The 22,995-nt window shown below is 39.9% G+C and overlaps 1 protein-coding gene across 1 annotated transcript in view; it reads right to left on the reverse strand.

Moving 5' to 3' along the window:
- Positions 1-22,995, reverse strand: part of Slc17a6 (solute carrier family 17 member 6) — a 52,512-nt gene that overhangs the window by 22,597 nt on the left and 6,920 nt on the right. Inside the window, exons 4-6 of the mRNA XM_085841703.1 lie at positions 4,699-4,813; positions 3,344-3,431; positions 313-399 (exon numbers count right to left, since the gene is read on the reverse strand). Of these exons, the coding sequence (XP_085697829.1) occupies positions 313-399; positions 3,344-3,431; positions 4,699-4,813 (290 nt within the window). The remainder of the gene's footprint in view (positions 1-312; positions 400-3,343; positions 3,432-4,698; positions 4,814-22,995) is intronic.

The following is a 22,995-nucleotide window of genomic DNA, read 5'->3' on the forward strand; positions in this document are numbered from 1 at the left end:
TCAGGAAAATAGCCAGGAAACAATAGCAGAAAAGTGAGGTGAGTTGGGGCTAGCTTTTTAATCCCCGGCAGCTTTTAATCAGGAGCCCTGTATTCTCCTCACTGTCAGAAGCATATCACTTAAGACAGTATTGCAAAGTCTCCATAAGCAACATTGTTGCTCTTTAAGGCAAGAAATAGCAATGAAAAAAATAGTAATTTCAGAATATAAAGGGTTTTCTTTAAGACCAGAAACTAAGGAAATAATTGTGTTGTATGCTACCATATTTCTCTTAGCCTATGCATACTTCTATTGTAAATAAATGTGACCTACCATACACATAAAATACTGACGACCATCCAGTGTACTGCACAAGGATACCAGCTAAGGGCATTGCAATGACTGCTCCAGCATAGGAACCTGGAGGGGGAGGAATGAAGGAGGGAAGTAAGTGAAAGCAATAGTGAGTTTTTCCTCGGATACTCTGGGGTTGGCTCACACAAACACATGCAACAGCTGTGTGCATGCACACACACACACACACACACACACACACACCATTCCATTCCATCAAACACATGTTCACCGTACATCCTTACAGAAAACCACAGGACCATACCTAGAATCAAACCTAGGAAGCAGAACATAAAAGAGATGTGAAGAACTGTAACAAGGGTGTGGGCTGCAGAGATGCAAGAGCATTTACTGCTCTTGCAGAGGACACCGGTTCTATTCTCAGAACACACATAGTAGCTCACAACCACCCATAACTCCAATTCCAAGGGCTTTGATGCTCTTTTCTGGCTTTCAAGGGTGTGATGGATATTCCCAATTGTCACCATGACTCTTTCTGGAATAAACTACAATCCAGGAATGGAGGACACACCTGTGATCCAGATCTTGAGGCTGGAAGACACATGCTTTTGATCCAGATATTGAGGCACACTGGCCATGAAAAGTTTAGACCCAGGCAACGTTGACACCTTTAATCCCAGGAGAACAAGGCAAGAAGATTTCTGAGTTCAAGGCCAGCCTGGGACAGAGCAAGTTCTAAGTAAAGAGCAACTTAGATCCAGGTTTGGTGGTACACACCATTGATCTGGGGTAACACTTTGTACTGGAGGCCTACATAATGACAATAGAAGAAGGAAGGCTTCTTCTTCTCCTGCTTGTACTTACTTGCCACCACATCTTTTGCAGCCTACTTCTTCAGGATTCTACCTTATATAGAAAGCAAGCTGAGACTCCTAGCCTCATGGGACTGAGCAACTACTAAGGTGTTGGACTTCCCATTCACAATTGCTCATTGTTTGGCAAGTTGGACTGCAAACTGTAAGTCATTCTAATAATTTCCTATAATATATAGAGACATTCCATAAGTCTGTGACCCTAGAGAACCATGACTAATACAGAAGGGCACTGGGCACACAGATGATGCACTAACATACGTGCAGACAAACATGCAAATAGATAAGATAAAAAATAAAGAAATAGAAGCTTTGCAATTTTATGAGGTCCCATTTGTCAATTCTTGATCTTAGAGCATAAGCCATTGGTGTTCTTTTCAGGAAATTTTCCTATGTGCCCATTTGTTTGAAGCTCTTCCTCACTTTCTCTTCTATTGGTTTCAGTGTATCTGGTTTTATGTGGAGGTCCTTGATCCACTTGGACTTGAGCTTTGTACAAGGAGATAAGAATGGGTCGATTTGCATTCTTCTACATGCTGATCTTCAGTTCAACCATCACCATTTGTTTAAAATGCTGTCTTTTTTCCACTGGATGGTTTTAGCTCCTTTGTCAAAGATCTAGTGACCGTAGCTGTGTGGGTTCATTTCAGGGTACTCATGGTAGGCACTCACTGATAAGCAGATATTATCCCAAAAGCTTGGAATACCCAAAATACAATTCACAAACCACATGAAGCTCAAGAAGAAGAAAGACCAAAGTGTGGATACTTCAGTCCTTCTTAGAAGGAAGAACAAAATACCCATGGGAGGAGATACAGAGACAAGATTTGGAACACAGACTGAATGAGAGGCCATCCAGAGACTGCCCCACCCAGGGAATCTATCCCATATACAGTTATCAATTCCAGACACTATTGTGGATGCCAACAAGTGCTTGCTGATAGGAACCTGATACATATGTCTCCTGGGTGGCTCTGCCAGAGCCTGATAAATGCAGAGGTACATGCTCGCAGCCAACCATTGAACTGAGCAGAGGATCCCCAATGGAGGAGTTAGAGAAAGGACTGAAGGATCTGAAGGGGTTGCAAACAATATCAACCAACCAGACACCCCAGAGTTCCTAGGGACCAAACCAAAGAGTACACATGGAGGGACCTATGGTTCCATCCGCATATGTAGCAGAGGATGACCTTGATTGACATCAATAGGAGGAGGGGTCCTTGGTCCTGTGACAGTTCTTTGCCCCAGTATAGGGGAATGCCAGGATGGGAAATGACACCCTTATAGAAGCAGGAGGAGGGGGATGGGATAGGGGGGTTTTGGAGGGGATACCAAAAGAGGGGATAACATTTGACATGTAAATAAAGGAAATATCTAATACAAATTTTTAAAAAATAAACAATTTCCTAGACTTTTCTATTAAAAAATAAGGAAATAACTAAATCGATTTTAGAAAGGTATGTTTTACCTTTGCATGGTGCTTTTTACTTTCATTTTTTAAGTGTATAAAAGGGCTGGAGAGATGGCTCAGCCATTAAAGGCTAGGCTCAGAACCAAAAACATAAAGTATATTAAAAATGATTGTGAAAACAGTATCTCAGATTTGGACACAAAAACTGCAATATTTAAAGCCTTTGGTATAAAATTAATGTTTACAATTTCAACATCTTAGATAATAACATTGCTGATAATTTATTATTGGTGGACTTTTACAGCAGTTTTGTACTTTAAAGTGAATATGTATTGTCTCTTGTTATGAGTTAGGAATGGGACTTTTCTTGCCTATTTGGGACTCAAAAAAATTTTTTAAAGTTGATAGTCATGGTGCTGCATGCATTTAATCTCAGTACTCAGGAGGCAGAGGCAGGAATATCTCTGTGAGTTCTAGGCCAGCCTGATATGCATACAGAGTTTCAGGCTAGTCCATGTTACATAGCTATCTCAAAATTAAAAAATAAACAAGTAAAGATAAAACCACCAGTTAACATAATTGAGGATGGTTCAACTCCCAAAATAATACAAAACATAAAGAAAAGCTGGTTTAAAGATATCAATGAAAATTAAAATAATGGTCCAAAACCAGATACTTGGTAAATGCATTTATCAAACTTTGAGTTATTTCCCATGTCTTCCCTAGCCGTTTGCCCACCACAACAGCACAGCAGCACAATGCTCACCACAAAAGGAGGTTGTAGCCAACCTACTCCTCTCCAAAGGAGGGGCCCACTTGCTCCATATCCCATGACAGGCTGGGTAGGTGACACCCTGTGGTGGGAAAACAGACACAGGTATTTAGGATGAGGAGCCACTAGGAAGTTAGCACATCCCTTCCACGGGGCCTGTTTCCAATCTAATGGCTCTTAGTGAATCCACGGAATCCCGTTTGAAAAGCTCAACACACAGTTTCTTTAGATGCTCCCACCCATCAGGGGTTTTTCTCATCCTAATTTTCTTCTTATTAAAGTGAAAGATAAGACTGTCTGATAGGGCTGGTGAGATGGCTCAGTGGGTAAGAGCACCCAACTGCTCTTCCGAAGGTCCAGAGTTCAAATCCCAGCAACCACATGGTGGCTCACAACCATCTGTAACGAGATCTGACTCTGTCTTCTGGAGTGTCTGAAGACAGCTACAGTGTACTTACATATAATAAATAAATAAATCTTTAAAAAAAAAAAGACTGTCTGATAATCGGTTGACTTCTAAACACTGAAATTTGGAAAAGTTTTTCTAAGTCACTGCATTATGTGATTCCCAAATACAAGGACTCTAAATAAGAGTTCAGCCATCTTGAAAGTTGACATTAATAATAACTAGCTCTTTCTATAATTCTGATTCTAGCATATTATTTTCCATTTTGGAAGAAAGAATCTGCTCCGTGTTTTTATATTCACATTATTTTTCTATTTCTGTCACACTTCATGTGGAGAAAGAACTGTTCATAGGTCAAATTGGGGTTTTAAATGGCAGTCTTTCAAAGTCTTCTAGATACTACATCAAGATCCAACTGTACAACCACATGGCTAAGAATATACCAAACATGTCAGTGTGTTAAAGAAAAACAGAGACTTAGGATAAATCTCTCAAGAGGGATGGAGAGATGGCTTAGCAGTTAAGTTGAATCCAAGTTTGGTTCTCTTTACATATCTACAATTTGTCTATAACTCCAACTCCAGGGGATTCAATGTCCCTGGCCTCCTTTGATACCTGCACTCACATACATGTACATACACACATGTAAAAATACACACATATATATAAATGAAAAATGATTTAAAGATTAGTCTTTTAAAGAATATAGTCATGCCCAAAGGATGAGGCTCAGTAGTATGAGAACACTTGTTTGTCTAGCGTGCATGCATGGAGCCCTGAGTTTGAGGACCAAGTACAATGACCACCTTGGATTTCCGGTGCTTCATTTATAATTTTAACATTATGCAGTACAGTTAATACCTATTTATCCATAAAGACAAAAGTAATCATACAACTTTCAATTGCACCCAAACTTGACTTGATGCCACCCTGTAGTTCCTACCTCCACAAGTCCTTGCAATATCCTAACAAAGATGACACATCCATAATGCACTCTGGCTGCAGATGGGATCAGCATATTGAGGGTAGAGGTGAGCAGTATCGCAGCCCCAAAGACCCTGGAAGACAGAAATGGGAAAATATGAGTCAATGTGACTCAGACCACTCAAACCTCCTCAGGTCAATTTAAGTGGTTAAGAAAAACCAGTTTTAAAGTAGATATTTTCTTCCTATTAGAATAAAATAATTCACATGTGAATCATCTAACTGTAATAAATGTATCCTTGAATTACCTAAAAGTTACACATTATTTGATGTGCAAGAAACAAAAGGGTAGGCCAAAAGCAATCACATTTCACTGTTCCAGACATCCCAGTGGTAGATCTCACAGAAGATATTTTTCTTACTGAGTGTACCAATGTTAATTCCCTTTTTGTTCTTCCTTGTGGGATACAAAGGTGGACAGATTTTGCCTGAAGTACACCCACAGGATCATATATCTACAACAACTTAGGGAAGAAGTAATAATTGGGAGAAGAATGTTACCGATTTCTTTTTGCAAGTAAAGTTCGGATTTAATTTAATCAGTTTTGAAAGCTTCCATAATTTTTATGCTAATGAATAAAACACATCCTCAATGAAAATGACAGAACCAATCCCTTGCAGAGAAGTCTATTTTAGGAACAGATCATTCCCCAGGATCCAACCCAAAGTGTTACTAAGTTGTACTTTGACTTTTCAGTTCGGTTGGGATTGGGTGCATCATAGATGTTCCAATTTTTCCAGAGATATATTAAATATCACAGTTAACAACTTGAATTTCTGAAGGGCACGTAATGATTATTAACCTGCTACTGAAATTTAATAAGTTCATGGAGGGCTGAAAAAGAGAAGCTTTCTTCATGTCAGTCTAAGATTGGGACAGATAATTTTCTTGAAAAGTCAGCAGCCACATCTGCCTCTCTTTCCTCCAGACTGGAGATGGTTTGTCCCACCTCACATAAACACCGAGTGCCCTCTTTGCTCTGACATGGCTGCTGAGTGGGCATGTTCCATTTGGAGTCAGAGATGATATGGTGTGCTAAGGTTCAAGAGAGAGGAACCATGTTATCTGGTTTGTCCAACACATGTGTCTTCTTGTAGTTATTGTGGGAGTAGTTTGGATTAAATTTGTCTTTTAGGAATGTGTCTTTCTGCCATGAGCTTATTTCTATTAGAAAGAGGTTTTATGATGGTGCTGTCATTAAATTAAATGAAAAGGAGTGAAGTTTTATATGTTTCATTCCTTTGAGTTTCAGTTGCTGAACCACCAGCATTTTGTAGGGATAATCCTTACTTGCAGAGTGCTGGCATGCTCATGAAATGATGTTTAGTTCCATCCTTAACTTTACCTAACAGATACCAATGGCATCCTCCCTTTCAACCCCAACAGAAAATGCCTGCAGCAATTACCAAATATCACTTAGGGGACAAAATCAGCCCCACAGTGAAATCAGAGATGCACTATTTGTTGAGCCCTGACCACAACCACAATCATAGCTAACTACAAATAAGGCTTATTTGAGGAAAATCATGTGTAGACCTCACTGGCTGTAACTTCACAACCACTAAAGGCCCCATCAGCACAAGTATTAATTGACACATACCATACATAAAAACATGATCCTTGGGACTAGAGAGATGGCTCAGCGGTTAAGAGCACTGACTGCTCTTCCAAAGGTCCTGAGATCAATTCCCAGCAACCACATGTAACAACCATCTGTAACGAGATCTGGTGCCCTCTTCTGGAGTGTCTGAAGACAGTTACAGTGTACTTAAATATAATAAATAAATCTTTCAAAACAAAACAAAACAAAAAATATCATGACCCTTGTCTGTGTACTTTACTGCAGAGTCCACTGTGTGACAATTTCTGAATGCTTCTAAGTTATTAATTCTCCAACTGTCATTTTAAGGATTACCATTGCTTCTGAAAACACATTGACTTTATTCTAACTGATAGGAATGAAGTCTGTAGAACTTTGCATAAAGTTTGAAAGTAAATGAAATAATCTTATTTCATTTTAGACAATTGTTATACAAATGAAATTAAATTTCGAAGAAGCAGGATTCTTTTTTTTCTTCCATCCAATGTTTTATGTTTTATAAAGGAATATTGTAAGTAATGTGCACATATTTCAATAAAATATACAAGAGCTATTTTAAAAATCAAGTGAACATTTAATAACATAAAGGAATTTACATGTTACTCCTGAGAAATCTTGGCTAAACTATGGAGATTGTTACACTGCCCCAGCTTCTTCATGTTTTGAGTTTTCACATCAGGGCATAAATGAACACACAAAGTTCACAGCACAGAGGCATCGAGAGTAGGCCTCCTACAACAAACTAAGAGCTAGTGTCCTATGGCACTCCAAGCCAGGCAACTAGAAAGGGTTTATTCTGCTGTTCTTCATATTTCTTACCCTGTGCAGAAAGCCTTTATGTTTTCTCTTGCTACACCACCAGGACTGATAAGCTTTTCTGATCATAGTTCACCTGTGAACACTGACTTCAAACCTTTGTGAGGCACAGTATTTCTACTGTGCACAGATGGGGAAGGAGGATTTTCAGAGCACTTATTACACCACCTCCAACTACTTGAACTCAGCTAATCATCCAAGAAACTATCTGCCTGAGTTAGACTTTCTTTTCATTTTCTTGTTTGACAAATAAGGAAACTACTTTAGAAAGACTGGTCAGGAAAACAGCAAGTAACAGAGCTGAGATTTGAACCTAGACCCTTGCTCTTCTGTTACTAGGATATTACCAGTATTCAAAAAAGCATGAGGATGGCCCATAGTACACCAGGAAAGGAAGAGAGAGACAGAGAGAAAAAAAAAGAAGTCCTGAAGCAGCATTTTCCCAAAACCTAATAGAAATACAAATGGACAGAACAGCCAACTGAGGTTGACCAGAAAGCCAAGCTTTCACAGAAAAGCTTTTGAGCCATGTCTTGGAGATGAATACATCAAAGATAAAAGAAATTCTAAAAGGAAGTAATGAACCACAATTGTTCAAAACTGGAAGTGGTTGCAGTATGGACCACTGTACCTGATGTATTATGTATGTATTGTATGGTACCTGGCTTACTAGATGCCATCTGGGAACTGCATGATTTGGCATTATCATCCTACAAACACAGAACACCTCTGCACAGATGAAGAATGGCTAAATATCTAGTCAACATAATCTAAGAGTAGGTAGCCCATCTTTAACTGAAACGTCACTATTGGACACATAGCTGGACCAGAAAACAGGGCATTGTTGAAGATGACTGACCATGTAACGTAGGATATTAGGGAACCAAGAAAAACATAACAGATGAATGAAGAAGCTTGAAGAACATGGATAGGGTTGAGGCTTGGGATGTGCTCAAGGCTGTCACATCACAAAATGATATAGCTTGAGATGATTGTACAGAGGCTTAACCACCTTGTGACGATTAAGGTGAAATGAATGTGCAGTTTACTAAACTTAAAGGGCAGGAGATTTATGGCCCAGTAGGTCAAAAATGATCAGATTTACATTTTATAGAAGGAAATGGCCAAACCCACTGATAGTGGGGGAAAGGAATTAAGGCTGGCATACATATGATACATAATGTTTGTAATGTTCTTTCTCTATCACTTAATAACTCTAGGATAGGTAAGCTGATAACCTTCTGGCTTCTGAGTTCTTGCCGATCACAAAAATTGAACCTTACACCACTCACAGCCTGAAAGAAAGGATAGTAGCACACAAAAGTGACACCTCCAAACATGTATTTATCATAACTATTAAAAATAGCCAAGGTTCAGAATCCGTCTACCTGCTCAGAAAAAAAGGAATGTGAAAAAATATGGTCTTTACATAGTGGAATATTACTCAGCCATAAAGAAAACCAAAACCATGTCACTTGCAGGAAAATTAAGAGAAGTAAGGCAGACATGGAAAAGCAAGCAACCAACCAATTCAGGTTTTCGAAATTTTAAAAACAAAAATTATAAAGATATGCTGTAGTAGGTGACTACAAGGAAACTATGCTTTTCAAAAACAACAGAGCAATTGTACATATGAACTCATTGCAAGTGTGACAGCATTCACAAGATCTGTGCAAACTCAAGATAGACAAGATTCCAGCATGGGGTTGGGGTTGGCCATGGATCCCCTCTCTTAACTGAGGAGCTACTGGCATTTGGTAGCTGCTGGAGAGGGAGAGCCAGTTTTCTCTAAAGATGTGGCCCCTGGTATGTTGCCCACAGTTCAGTGGAAGGCCACATATACATGGGTATATGGCCAGCAACATAAATTAGACTCAATAGGTTGGAATAAAAACACCCCCACAAAGCTGGGTGTGTAATAGATCTGGGAGGGAGTTCGGGGGAAAGGATAAATACAATCTAAGTACACTGTACAAAATTCTCAAAGAACTATGAAGAAATAAAAATAAATGTACAGAAGAGTTGACAGAATAAAAAAGAAAGAAATTCTGAAGAGGAGGAGCCACAGACAAGAAAAGGCAGAGAGTAGAAGGCATGCTGAACAGTGTCAAAGCACAGTGGATGCTTGTATGAGAGCCATAGCAATGACCATGTGCTTGTGAAATTAACACGTATTCTTCAGCAACCATAATATAATAAATTATAAAGGAAACATACAGTCAGTAAAATAAAAAGAACAGCACCAAGCCATAGTTAAGACCAATGATGGCTTCAACCCAAATCTACATGACCTGGGTTCTAAAGTCTCCTTTACCATTGTCAACAAGAGATCTAAACCAGCCTGTGCAAAGTCCTGTGCATCATTCACTGTCTTCAAAACAGGAATGTTAACAGGCTCAGTGGTATAGATCTATGGTTCGTTGTACACAAAGAGAAGGGTGCTGAGCACATCCTAAGCACTTGAGGACTGTTTACTTGTACAAGGCAAGCTTGGCATAAGTGTGCTGTCGTAGCTTCTAGGGTTGTTAATGAAAGTCAGGTGTCTGCTATACAAAAATGTATCCATCAATATAAGCCAATCAGTTATTGAAGAGCATGTGTGAATCAGCTGTAGATTGTCACGAAACAATTGTAATACATTAGAAAGCTACTATTAGGGTCATAGAGATGGTTCAGAGGGTAAAGGCATTTGCTGTACATGTGAGGACCTGCCTGTAACTCCTGAGAGGCCCATGGTGGAAAGAGAGAACTGAATTTCATAAGTTGTACTCTGATTTTTCTCATGTGCACCATGGTACAGTCCTCTGCAAATAATCAAATTGCAAATTATTATGGGTTTTTTTTGTTTTGTTTTTTTTGTTTGTTTGTTTTTTTAAGAAAGCTGCTACTGCTACCATTCCTGCCCAAATGGTGTAGCCAATACACAGGGAGTCTCAAATGCTTCCAAGCTAATAAAGGTAGAAAACTGAGAATGATAACTTATGCTCACTGGGTCTGGCTGTAGAATTCAGATAGCCTAGCATTCAACTCAATTGTGTCATAAGAGCAGCAACAATGCACTAATACAAAAACTGCAAGAAGCAGCAGAGAAATGAGTAAAGCCCTTGAAAAGCAACAGCCATATTGAAAGATAGATGGTAGTAGGTGGTGGGGAATGAGGACGAGAGAGTAGCTTACTCCCCGACATACCCCAACCCCCCACACCACACCCACCTACCCCCACCCTACCTCCTGCCACACACACAAGGAAAACCTGTCCCTGAAATAGTTCTAAGAGCATCTTGAAGTCATTATCAGGGGGAGCAAATAATGTTGTCAAGCAGGTCTATATGTCAATAAAGAAACGGCAGCTGTAGAGCTGAGTGGGAAAGGAAGTTACAGGCCACAAAACAGGTTAGCAATGTGGTGTCTATACTACACCAAGGATAATGATGAGTGAAGGGCTGGCTATTATAGATTCTGAGGCTCAGAGTTCCAGACTCTGTGGAAATATGTGGAACTGAGAACTGTATTTCTCACAACCCCAGTGAGCCTGCTTGCTCTGTCCTGAGATGCACTGGTTTAGCAATGTCAGGAATTACCCGAGTCAACACATAAGGAAGGTCATAGAGTGGAAGGTCTAGTTCAGAGCTTTCTTTCTTCACAAAGAGCAAGGGAAAACAGAAGCACATGCTGCAATGAAAGATGTCATGTTTGTGTGTGTTTGTATGCCTGTGAGTCCCTGTGTGTGCAGGTGTATGTTGTTATGGAGGCCAGAGAATAAATTTGGAAGTCCTTGATGCAGGAATCATCATGTTTCATGAGGCAGAAACAGCCCAGAACTCAACATGTAGGCTAGGCTATACCTAGCATTTTTGTATGGGCTCTGAGAATCAAACACAGGTCTTTGCTGGTGCACGCAGCAAGCATTGTACAGGCTGAACTGTCTTCCAGATGCAAAATTAACATAAAGCAAAAGATGATCACGAACCAAAGTTTCCAGTCCGATTTTGCTGATGCTGCTGGTCAGAATGGTTAAACAGCAAGCTCATTTTGCTTAAGGGCATTTATACAACCTGACATGGTGCCAATTAAAAGAAGACCTGGAGATACTACCCAGCGGTAAAGAGCACTTGCTATTTTTCCAGAGGACATGAGTTCAGTACCCAGCATCTATCTTGGTGCTCATAAGCACTATAACTCCAGTTTCTGGGGATCTGATAGCATTTCTAACCTATGTAGGCATGAGTGTGCTTACAACCACACACACAAATAAAAACATACCTCTTTTAAAAGAACATAAATTTGGTAGTGACAGAGAGATAAATGATATACAAGCTTCTTTCCTATGGAGGATGCGCTTAGGTGAGTGATCATAACTTATACTTCTAGGTCTCACTTTTTCCATCAGTAAATTTCAATGTTAAAGCTTCATGGTACTGGTATAGAGACAGGCAGGAAGATCAATGGAATGAAATTGAAGATCCATAAATGAACCCACACACTATGGTCACTTGATCTTTGACAAAGCAGCTAAAACCACCCAGTAGAAAACAGACAGCATTTTAAACAAATGGAGATGGTTCAACTGGTGGTCAGCATGTAGAAAAATGTGAATCGACCCATTCTTATCTCCTTGTATAAAGCTTAAGTCCAAGTGGATCAAGGACATCCACATAAAACCAGATACACTGAAACTTCTAGAGGAGAAAGTGGGGAAGAGCCTTGAGCACATGGGCACAGGGGAAATTTTCCTGAACAGAACACCAATAACTTATGCTCTAAGATCAAGAATTTGCAGAAGCTAGAGAAAGTACCCAAGGAGCTAAAGGGATCTGCAACCCTATTGTTGGAACAACATGATGTACTAACCAGAACCCCGGAGCTCTTGTCTCTAGCTGCATATGTATCGAAAGATGGCCTAGTCGGCCATCAATGGAAAGAGAGGCCCATTGGACTTGCAAACTTTATATGCCCCAATATAGGGGAATGCCAGGGCCAAAAGAATGGGAATGGGTGGGTAGGGAAGTGGGGGGCGCTATGGGGGACTTTTGGGATAGCATTGGAAATGTAATTGAGGAAAATATGTAATAAAAATATTAAAAATCAAAAAAAAAAAAGAATTTGCAAATGGGACCTCATAAAATTGCAAAGCTTCTGTAAGGCAAAGGACACTGTCAATAAGACAGAAAGGCAGCCAGCAGATTGGGAAAAGATCTTTACCAATCCTACATCCAATAGAGGGCTAATATCAAATATATACAAAGAACTAGAAGGTAGACTCTAGAGAAACAAATAACCCTATTAAAATGCGGTACAGAGCTAAAACAAAGAATTTTTAAACTGAGGAATATCAAATGTCTGAGATGCACCTAAAGAAATATTCAACATCCTTAGTCATCAGGAAAATGCAAATCAAAACAACCCTGAGATCCCACCTCATACCAACCAGAATGGCTAAGAGCAAAAACTCAGGTGACAGCAGATTCTGGCAAGGATGTGGAGAAAGAGGATGTGCTGGTGGGATTGCAAACTGATACAACCACTCTGGTAATCAGTTTGGCAGTTCCTCAGAAAATTGGACATAGTACTACCTGAATACACAGCAATACCACTCCTGAGCATATATCCAGAAGATGTTCCAACATGTAATAAGGATGCATGCTCCACTATGTTCTTAGCAGACTTATTTATAATAGCCAGGAGCTAGAAAATAACTTAGGTGGCATTCAATAGAGGAATGGATACAGAAAATGTGGTATATTTACATAATGGAGTACTACTCAGCTATTTAAAATGATGGTCATGAAATTCTTAGGCAAATAGACAGAAGTAGAAAATATCATTCTGAGTGAGGTAACCCAATCGCAAAATAACACACATGGTATGCACTCACTAATAAGTGGATATTAGTCCAAAAGCTCCAAATAAGTGGGATACAATTCACAGACCACATGATGGTCAATAAGAAGGAAGACCAAAGTGTAGATACTCTGGTCCTTCTTAGAAGGAGAACAAAAGGAACTTACAGGAGCAAATATGTAGATAAAGTGTTGAGCAGAGACCAAAGGAAAGGCCACCCAGAAACTGTCCCACCTAGGGATTCATCCCATATCCAGTTAACAAACCCAGACACTATTTGGATGCCAAGAAGTGCTTGCTGAAAATAACCTGATATGGCTGTCTCCTGAGAGGCTCTGCTAGAGCCTGACAAATACAGAGGCAGATGTTCGAAGACAACCATTGGGCTGAGCATGGGGTCCCTAATAAAGGAGTTAGAGTAATGACTGAAGGAATTGAAAGGGTTTTCAACCCCATAGGAAGAATAACAATATCAACCAACCAGAACCCCCCACCCAGAACTCCCAGGGACTAAGACATCAACCAGGTTGTACACATGACTCCAACTTCATATGTAGCAGAGGATGGCCTTGTCATGCATCAATGGGAGGAAAGGTCCTTGGTTCTATGAAGGCTCCATGGATGCCCAAGTATAAAGGGAGGTGGAAGTGGGTGGATGGGTGGAGGAACACTCTCATAGAAGCGGGGGAGGGAGGATGTGATAGGGTGTTTCCATGAGGGAGGGAAACCAGGAAAGGGGATAACATTTGAAATGTAAATAAAGAAAATATCTAATTAAAAAAAAGAAGTTTATAAGAATAAAAACTCCATGAGAGTACTGTGAAGATGGAATGAATAGGTTATGGACCGTGCTTGCATCACAGTGAATAGTTATGAATACCATCATTAACATAGAAGTGCCTTAACCACAGATAGAGTGTTCAGAGAATTATCATTCCTCCACCTGTTCTTTCCATAACAATGTTACCCCACTAGATAATGTTATTTTTATGACGGCAAATGCACAGTGGTTTCATGTCATACTGAGGTTCTAGAAGCTTAAAGTGCATGAAACAAATGTAGCGGAATACTATCTTCCATTAAGTAACAGTGGATTGACTGAGATCCATTAGTCTCTTAATCAGTGCCTCATGGTGTCCCTCAGAGATACAGGATGAGAAATAAGTGATGATATCAGAAAATGGAGTGCTCTCTGTAACCCTCACCTCTCTTATTCCTTTATGCCCTCTCTCTCTCTCTCTCTCTCTCTCTCTCTCTCTCTCTCTCTCTCTCACACACACACACACACACACACACACACACTTACTTTGATTTTCATTTGGTCTTCTTTGAAAGTTGTCCCTAAAGTGCTTAAGAAATTCTTTGTTTGCTTGTTTGTTTGTTTGTTTGTTTTGAGACATGGTTTCTCTGCAATAACCCTGGCCATCCTTGAACAATCTTCTTAGACCAGACTATCCTCCAACTCAGAGATCTTCCGGCTTCTGCCTCCTGAGTGCTGGGATAAGGGCATGAGCCACTGGCCAGCTATGCTCCTTTCTTTCATGAGCAAGGGAACTGTGAAGATGCTCAGCATAGCAGGCCAAGTGAGGAAGGAAGGCTGGAATACAGACAGTAATGTGAGGTGGACACTTGTTTGCCCCTAATCTTATATGCCCCTCTGGGGGAGAAGGATAACAACTAGAAAGGCGTTTTGTAAACAACATTCTTTTCCCTTCTTACCCTCCTACAACCTTTCTACATAGAGGGTAAACCCTATTGGTAAGTCACCAGTCACATGTCCAGAAAGTTACTTGTATGTCTGGAAAGTAACACTTCCTTCCACTTTGCAAAGCTACTGTGCTTCTACTCAGAGGGGCTGACTTCCCCTCAGCTTGCTTTTGGCTAAAAGTTCGATTGTTTTTAAAGACAGATTGATGTATTATTTTCAGGTGTATGTGGCCACAGGAATCTGTGCACATGACATGTGTGCAGGAGCCCTTAGAGGCAGAAAAAGCTTGTCAGATCTCCTCAAGTTGGAATTACAGGCCATCTTGATGTGCTCATATTGGGTGCTGGGAACCAGAGCCAGGCACCCTGCAGGCACAGTAAGTGCTTCCAACTTCTGAGGCTCCCCTCCCTCCCCTCCCTCCACTCCCTCCACTCCCTCCCCTCCCCCATCCCAGGTTCCTAAAATATAGATTCTTATTTATATCTGGTGATATACTGTGAAGTCTGAGAAGTCTCTTTCCTTCTTCATTGTATACATGAAGTGATAGAACTGCTGAGTACCCTCAGGCTTAGGTATGGATTTGTGGTGCTTATGTACTGACTTTCATACTCCTGGTGTTTTAAAATTTCTCTAAGATGTATTTTCAATGTTTTTCCATAGACCCATGCATATAATTACATGAAAATAAGGTAGTTTATATGAGAACATTTTAATGAATTTGTGACACAGTAGAGTTCTAAGGTAATTTGACTAACCAACTATATATTTACAAAATTAATCTTTGGATTTGGATTTATATAAAATATCTTAATTCTCCTTTTTGTTTTGCTAGGCAACCCCTTTTTAGTAAAGAAACTAATTTAAGGTCAGTTTTTTTTCTCTAAAGGTGAAGAATAAGCAGGAAAAGTAATATTTGACTTCATATTTAAAGTATTTTTTTAAACTGAGAAAATTCACCCAAAATGAATGTTTGTCAATTTAGTTAATTTTTTTGAATTTTAAAACCCATTCTCCATAACATTTTAAAAGTGTATTTATGTTACTATCACACACACACACAGAGAGACACACACACACACACACACTCACATATATACATATACATATACATATACATATACATATACATATACATATACATATACATATACATATACATATACATATACATATACATATACATATATACTGGAATGTCTAAGCTATAAATAGAAGCTTCCAATAAAGTACACATTTCAACAATAAACTAAAGAATATTCTTTGCTTAATAATACAAAATAGTGAGATGAATCTAAAGTAGACAGACATTTAATGTGTTTTGAATTTCTTTTTGATAGCAGATAGCATATTTCTAACACAGGAACCCACACTTGTGTGACTGTGAGTCAGATGAGAAATCAGAGTCGGGACAAAATAAAATAACATTTTCAACTAATGTATTATTTTCTTTGCTTTACAAAAGCATTAGAAACATATAGCTTTTAGTTTTTCCAAAAAAATGAGAAACAATTGACACAAATGACTGCATTTACTTATTGAAGTTGTTTTTCAAAATAATAAATGATATGAAAATGATTTAAATTTGGTTCCCTCATTGTTTCCTCAGCTCAAATATCACAGACCAAATGAATCCTCTGGATTTTTATTTTCAAGTGAAGGACTAATTTCTATTGTTTTTCACTTTCAAGGTATACATGTGAACACGAATGCACACATGCCCCCCCCACTGATGTTCTTTCTCTTTTATAAAAAACATACTAATTTTTGAGAATTTCATACCAAGCATTCTGATCATATTCCTCCGCATCCCCCAACTCCTCCAAGCCCCTCCTCCATGGTCCACTTTCTCTTATTCATGAAATGATCATACATTCTACAGTCATGTGCAGGACTGGCTTGAGAATAATGTGCTCCTCTGGAGGATGGAAACATTGGGCTATGCAGACAATACGTACACTATAGACGACCCATGCGTGATTAACATGCACTGCAGTTGCCAGCAGGGAGATGTAAAATTTTCAGTCATGCACATTTCTGTAATCTCCTGACCCCAACACCCTGGAGAATTGCCTGCACCCCAGAAATATTTGCCCTGCAGACAGAAGCTGGTGGTTTGTCACCCATGCTGAGGACATCCATCTTCCCTAAGTCAATCAACTTGCTGCCATTTGGGCAAGGCTTGTCATTTAAAGAGGAGACTCTTGTGCTCACCGCAGGTGTGGGACTAATCCCTTCCTGCAGAGTTTGCAAGAATAGACTGATTCAGGCAGTTTTAATCTATTTAATCTAATCAAATCAAGGCCCAGGCACCTCCCTTTGTCACATCTGATGCCTGTCCCCATATTAAAAAAAAAAAAGAAAAAGAAAAAGGATTGCACAGGCTGGAGTCAGTCCTCCGGGTCCCTTGGTACATCATTAAGTTGTAAAAATGACTTCATCACTCACGACAGAGAAATTAGACTGCCCCAATGGTGGCATAAGGCAACAGGAGAATTATCCTACCAGCTGCCTACCTGACATTTTGCAAACCCTTCCTGCTACCCCCACCCAGAACTGCAGTGCACTGGCAGAATGGTGATGTAGAAACCAGAGCTGGGAGGGGGTGAGGGGTTTGTAAAATCAGGAGAGAAAAAAGCTTCTGTCAGCAAAGCTCGAGCGGGTCCTTGGAGACTCCTCCCCCTCCAGCCTATCTTTTCATCATTCATCCTGCGGTAAAGGGTATTTTCTTTTGTTAGAAAAAATAATAAAAGGTTCCATTACCCCAGATACCTAACCTATCGGGCTCACAATGGCAAAGCAGCTAGATGTTTGATAGGCTAATGGGATAGAAAAGGCAACCTCTGGCCCCCAAAGACTGGATACCTAGAAACCACTTCCACCACCAAGGACGGTGGTCCCTCCCCTGCAGCAAGCTTTATGCTTGGAATATGAAGCATTTTCTCATGCAGAAGAGATTGAAAATATTTCTCACTGAGGGCTAAGAAACTGCATCTGGAGGTGGACCTTGCCATGAAAAGGTAAGTAGACATGGAGGAAGAGAGAAACAGATAGATGATAGACATGTGGTACATTGATATTGATAGATTGATCATAAGTAATAGGTAGATGGGTGAAAGACAGAAATGGCTGATAGAAAAGAACGAAGATAGATCCCAGTAGATGCATATGTAGATAGATACATAGGTTACAGTGAGTGTGTATGCTTGGTGTCAGAACCCTGCAGCTCATTTTCAGAGATCATTATGATATATTGATTGAATATATTAACACACCTTTGTTATTGATCTCATAGAAGCAGAAAGAACTAACAAATTGTTCAGTTCTAGATATGAGACAACATGAAGTTGTTAATGCTAAAAATGTCACTCTGCTCTTTCTAAAAATCAAACTAACCAAACAATTTTTTTTTTTTATGATCAGTGAAGCCAAAAACTTTACCTAAAGTCTTTTACCTTTACAAAGAAAAATGCACATTAGTACAGAGTTTTAGAGCATGGATTTGGGTATTTCAGTTTTAGGTATATATTACTGTATATTTTAGGAATTGAGGTAAATTAGAATCCCAAGGATGGATTCTTTATGTTTTGCATACAAAAGGTCTAAATTTCTTGCAGTCATTCTGCAGTCTTCCAGGAGCCCAGACAGACAAGGGCATGAGTGGGGGAGGAAAAGAACTAAATGCCTCTTTTCTCCTGGAAAACTTTAACCATCTTCTGCATCATTGTCAGGCATGAAGTCTATCTCTCCAAAGAAAAGAACAGAATCACACTGCTACAAATGAGTTTAGAATTCAAGACACCCAAATACACACACACACACACACACACACACACACACACACACACAGAGAGAGACAGACAGACAGACAGACAGAGACAGACAGACAGACAGAGACAGAGAGATAGACAGAGACAGAGACAGACAGAGACAGTCAGAGACTAGAGACCCATAGAGAGAAACAGACACATATAAACAGATATACACATAGACACAGAAACACAGAAACACACACATGTATGTTTCTTCTCACAGAGAAAAAAGACAAATCTAATGATCCCTTGGGCTTGCGATGCCTAATTTATGGATTTATCCCCTGGATTTGAGGCCTGACAGACAGACTGGAGTCCTTCATTCAGGTAGCAGATGGATCAGCCCGCTGGTGTAAGTGAACTTCACAGTGGAGCACACAGAGGTATGCAGAATATTACACTCCCTGTAGAATTAGCTCATAGTCCTCTACTACAGAAGCCTGAGCTCCAGATGAGGTCCCTTTGCAACCTAGAGAATGTCACCACCTCTCTGAGCTTGTATTTCAGGTAGTATCTATTTGTGAGATGGAAGAGTTGGGCCAGATGACATCAGTCCACCTCCAACAGGGCTCCTGTCGAAGGAGACTATGCTGGAAATAAGTGTGGCTCACAATCTCTTATCCAAATAAACATTTTAAAAATTAAAATCTTCTTTTTTTTTCTCTAGCAAAATTCAGTTATAAAGACAAGAAGTGCCTGAAAAAAAATAATGTACTGTGGATTGCTCATTATTAGCTAGAGGACAGGAAAAGGGAGAAATGACTGCAGCTTTCAACGCAGAAGTCCAACCTTGAACTTGAAATTCTCCAGATGTGTTTACCAGGTTAGAGCTCAAAGCTAACACACACCAGAACCCCAGCACTCTCTTTATGACAAAGACTTCCATTTTAAAAATAGTGATTTTAAAGCTTTCATGTGAGCTTTGTATAATTTTAGTGAACAACAATTTAATTCTAATTAATCAGTTTGGAAAAATTAGTTCTTAAAGCAGAAATACAACACAACACAACACAACACACAAACATGGCTGTTACTATCACAGTGGAAATAATTCATTTACCTTGCTAAAAGTGAATTTTGAGAAGACTATGATATGATCATAAAGTATTTCTTTAACTTTTTTTTAATTTAGGGTTTTATCAATAACAAATGACATAAGCCAACAATTACATAGTTCCAGACACTTCTTTATATGCATATGCAGCCTCTGTGTAGCTATCAGGACAGCAAAATGAAGTAGGCACTTGCTTTAAACAAGAAGGCCCGGGGGGGGGGAGGGGTAAGGTTTTTTTGCTCCTAGGTTATTAAATAACATATTCGGAATTTTAAATTCATAAGGTTTTTCTTTGGAGGTTAGACTTCTTGTTTTATTTCTTTAGCCAAATATAGATCATGACCAGGTAATATTCAAGATGGTAGCAATGTCACCATGGAAATCCACACAAACAAAGAAGCACAGATAAGAATGTTACAGCTCACACCTCTTAGAAAATAAAGGCACTAGAGCAAGGTAGTTCCTGTGATCATGCTGGTTGGTATAACGCATTGAGAAATCAGGAGACTAGGAGCAGCTGAGGGAACTTGCAACAAAGGTTTAAATTATATTGGCACGCAGTTACATTGTGATACATTGAAAATAAATCCACTACATTTCCTTGGCCTTCTTTATTTATGTCTTGCAAAAAAAAAATCAATTATGTCCCTGGAATTAAAGTCTTGCCATATCCTCTTATAGTAACCCAAATGCAGGGTAAACACACTGTTGGGTAACTCTCTATGTGTAAAGAGTCTAAACTGCTCTGACTCTCACATGTCCTGTATTACTTAAAAAAAAATTAACTTGTTCCAAATTTTTTATCACTGTTTTAAAGATGTCCTAATCGTAAAACATTACAGATTTGAAAAGGAATCGTCCTCTGAAATCCCATCTTACTTCCTCCACAGAGGTGACTAAAGCCTTCCTCCCATAATACTTAATGACTCCTGATGGAAAAACAAAGGAAGAGGGATAAGAAGCATTCTGGTGAATTGAATGTCTTTCCCCCTGACTCCCTCAGCAACTCCTCTTAAGGAACAGGAAAGAGAAATGTTTGTAATTTGGTTAATAAAATGACCGAGAGAGTCTTGAGTCCTGACCAAGGGTGAAGCTGTCTTAACTTACCAAGAAAGTGGATAAAGTCCAATGTGCTCTTTATTTCCCATTGAGAAATCAGAACAGAGCATAGCTAGGATCCCTTCTCCCCTCAGGAACTGTCCCTACACCTCCTTCCTCCCCCAACACAATGGCAAACACAACTGGTTCCTAAGAGCCTCTTCCAAGCAAGACCGAAGAGAAGTCACCGGATTCTGCCCCAGGGAAATCTCAGCCTACAAGGAGGAGTGCTGTGAATGAACAGACAGGCAAGTCTCTAGGGCAGAGACCTGCCCTGCGTGTTCTACTATTTCTAGAAAAAGAAGATAACAGGACATATTCATTGTTCATCAATCAATTCTACAGGAGTCTTAGGGATCCCTATGTAGGAAGCTTTCAGGGACAAAATCCTAAGTGCATTTTCTAGCACCAGCTGAACATTCAAAACATGTTAAAAACAAACACATCTGGGTGACTGAATTATTTATAATTTTGGTCATTTTTCCTTAGCATAGTCCCATCCTCTCCACCCCCACTGAGCAAGAAAGGCTTTTTAGAAGCAGAAAAGAAAATGTCCACATACTTTAACCTATTTTCACAGGAAGCTCCTATGTGCTTAGAAGGTTTTTTATATTATAAAACTGACGCAAAGAGATCTAAACTCAGAGATGTGTGTCTCTCTAAATCTATATTTTCATGTCACTTTAATACATTTATCAACTTTCTCAGTCTGGTAGAAGTTAAAATATCATGTTTGGAGGTATTGAATCTCTTTCTTTTGAAATTATGTTTAAAGGTAAAGAGGATTGGGTGCAAATTAGAATTCTAAAGCTTTGAAGATTTTTCTCTGAAGAAAGCAACCCAGCTATCTAGTCATCCTGTTCCACGGGACACCAAAAATCGCAATAAGCTTTAAAAAAAAATCAGAAAAACCTGGTTTTCTGACTCCCCGCTGTCACAAAGAGGTAAGACTGGTGTCCTTGGAGTTCCATTCCTGGCAGGAGTCCTGTTAGCAGTTTAACTCTTGGCAAGCAGCTTGCTCTGCCATCTCAACCCTTAAAGGCAAGACATCCAGTTGAGATTTTCAATATCATTTGGAATTATTTGTTCGTGAATCCTCTGTTGATTTTTCTCTCCTTTAAAAATACTTTATATACATATACTTAAAGTATCTTTTTGGCAAAATGTACCTTTTTTAAGCAATAATTTTCGGGGAGGGGGGGAACAAGCAAAGAAACCATTTATTAGAGATTCGAAAACCAAGAATGTTGCTCTGTGTTCTTAATCACTAAGTGTCAACGAAGTTAGTATTTTCTTTTAAAAACGCCTCCGAATATTAGATTTTTTCTTATCACTTCCATAAAACTGAAGAAAGCCACCTGCTGGGTCCCAATGCTGGGTGCTCTTACCCCTTGGGTTATATAATATGCAAAAGATATCCTGAGCTATCTATTGTGCTTCCCTACACATTTTGATCAGCTTTCCTGAAATCTACAATCTTAGATGTAAACGCCTAAGATAAAATTCCAAGAATTCTGGAGGTCTGAAGACCTGTCAGCCCCGCCCTGCAGGACCTGAGGATAAGCCAGGGCATGGGCCCAGGATTATGTAGGTGAGCACTGAGAAGAAAGCTTGATAACCGGTCTAGGAGCTGACCTGATGGAGCCGATCTCCCTCTAGTCTCAAAAAACGTTTGCTGGCATAACGGGGGAAGGGAGGGGCTACACGTCAGAGATCTGTAAAAAGGCCCCAAGTCTTTATTTGGGATCTGTAAGCCGTGGGGTCGGGAGGAACAAGTGTTCAGCCTCGGTTCAGACTTCAAGAGGTAGGGTTAGCCCTGTTGACTTAATTTTTCATTAAAATGTATTCAATGAAGCAAACAGAAATGTCTCTTGTCCTCTGGTAGTCATGCCTTTTTCCTTAGTATCGCCACCCACACGTCTTCATGCTTCGGGTTGTCTCTGTATGTGAACCATGGGGGAGGGATGTCCCCAGAAAGCTGCTGCTAGGATTTGGGCTCCAGCCACTGCGACACGACTGGAGGTCGGAGGCTGAGGGACGCAGCTGAGCCATTCAGTTCATCCCCGCCCCCCTATGCACAGAGCTCATTAACAGGTGGAATCCTACCCCGAGAACCCTAGATCCCGCCTGCGTCCATAGAAACAAATCCTTCAGACCCACAATACCATCTGGGCTAGCTCGTGGGGTGGGGGGGGGCGGGTGTTGGTGGGGAGAGGGTAGCCATTGACGCTTCCTCTCTGCACCACCCGGCTTCTATCCGGCTACTCCCTTTCTTTCTGACTTGCGCGTCTTTCAGCACTGCTCCAGCTTCGCAGCACCCAACAGACAC

This window comes from Mus caroli, unplaced genomic scaffold, assembly GCF_978045245.1.
Source record: "Mus caroli unplaced genomic scaffold, Mus_caroli_1 scaffold_8, whole genome shotgun sequence".
NCBI lineage: Eukaryota > Metazoa > Chordata > Mammalia > Rodentia > Muridae > Mus > Mus caroli.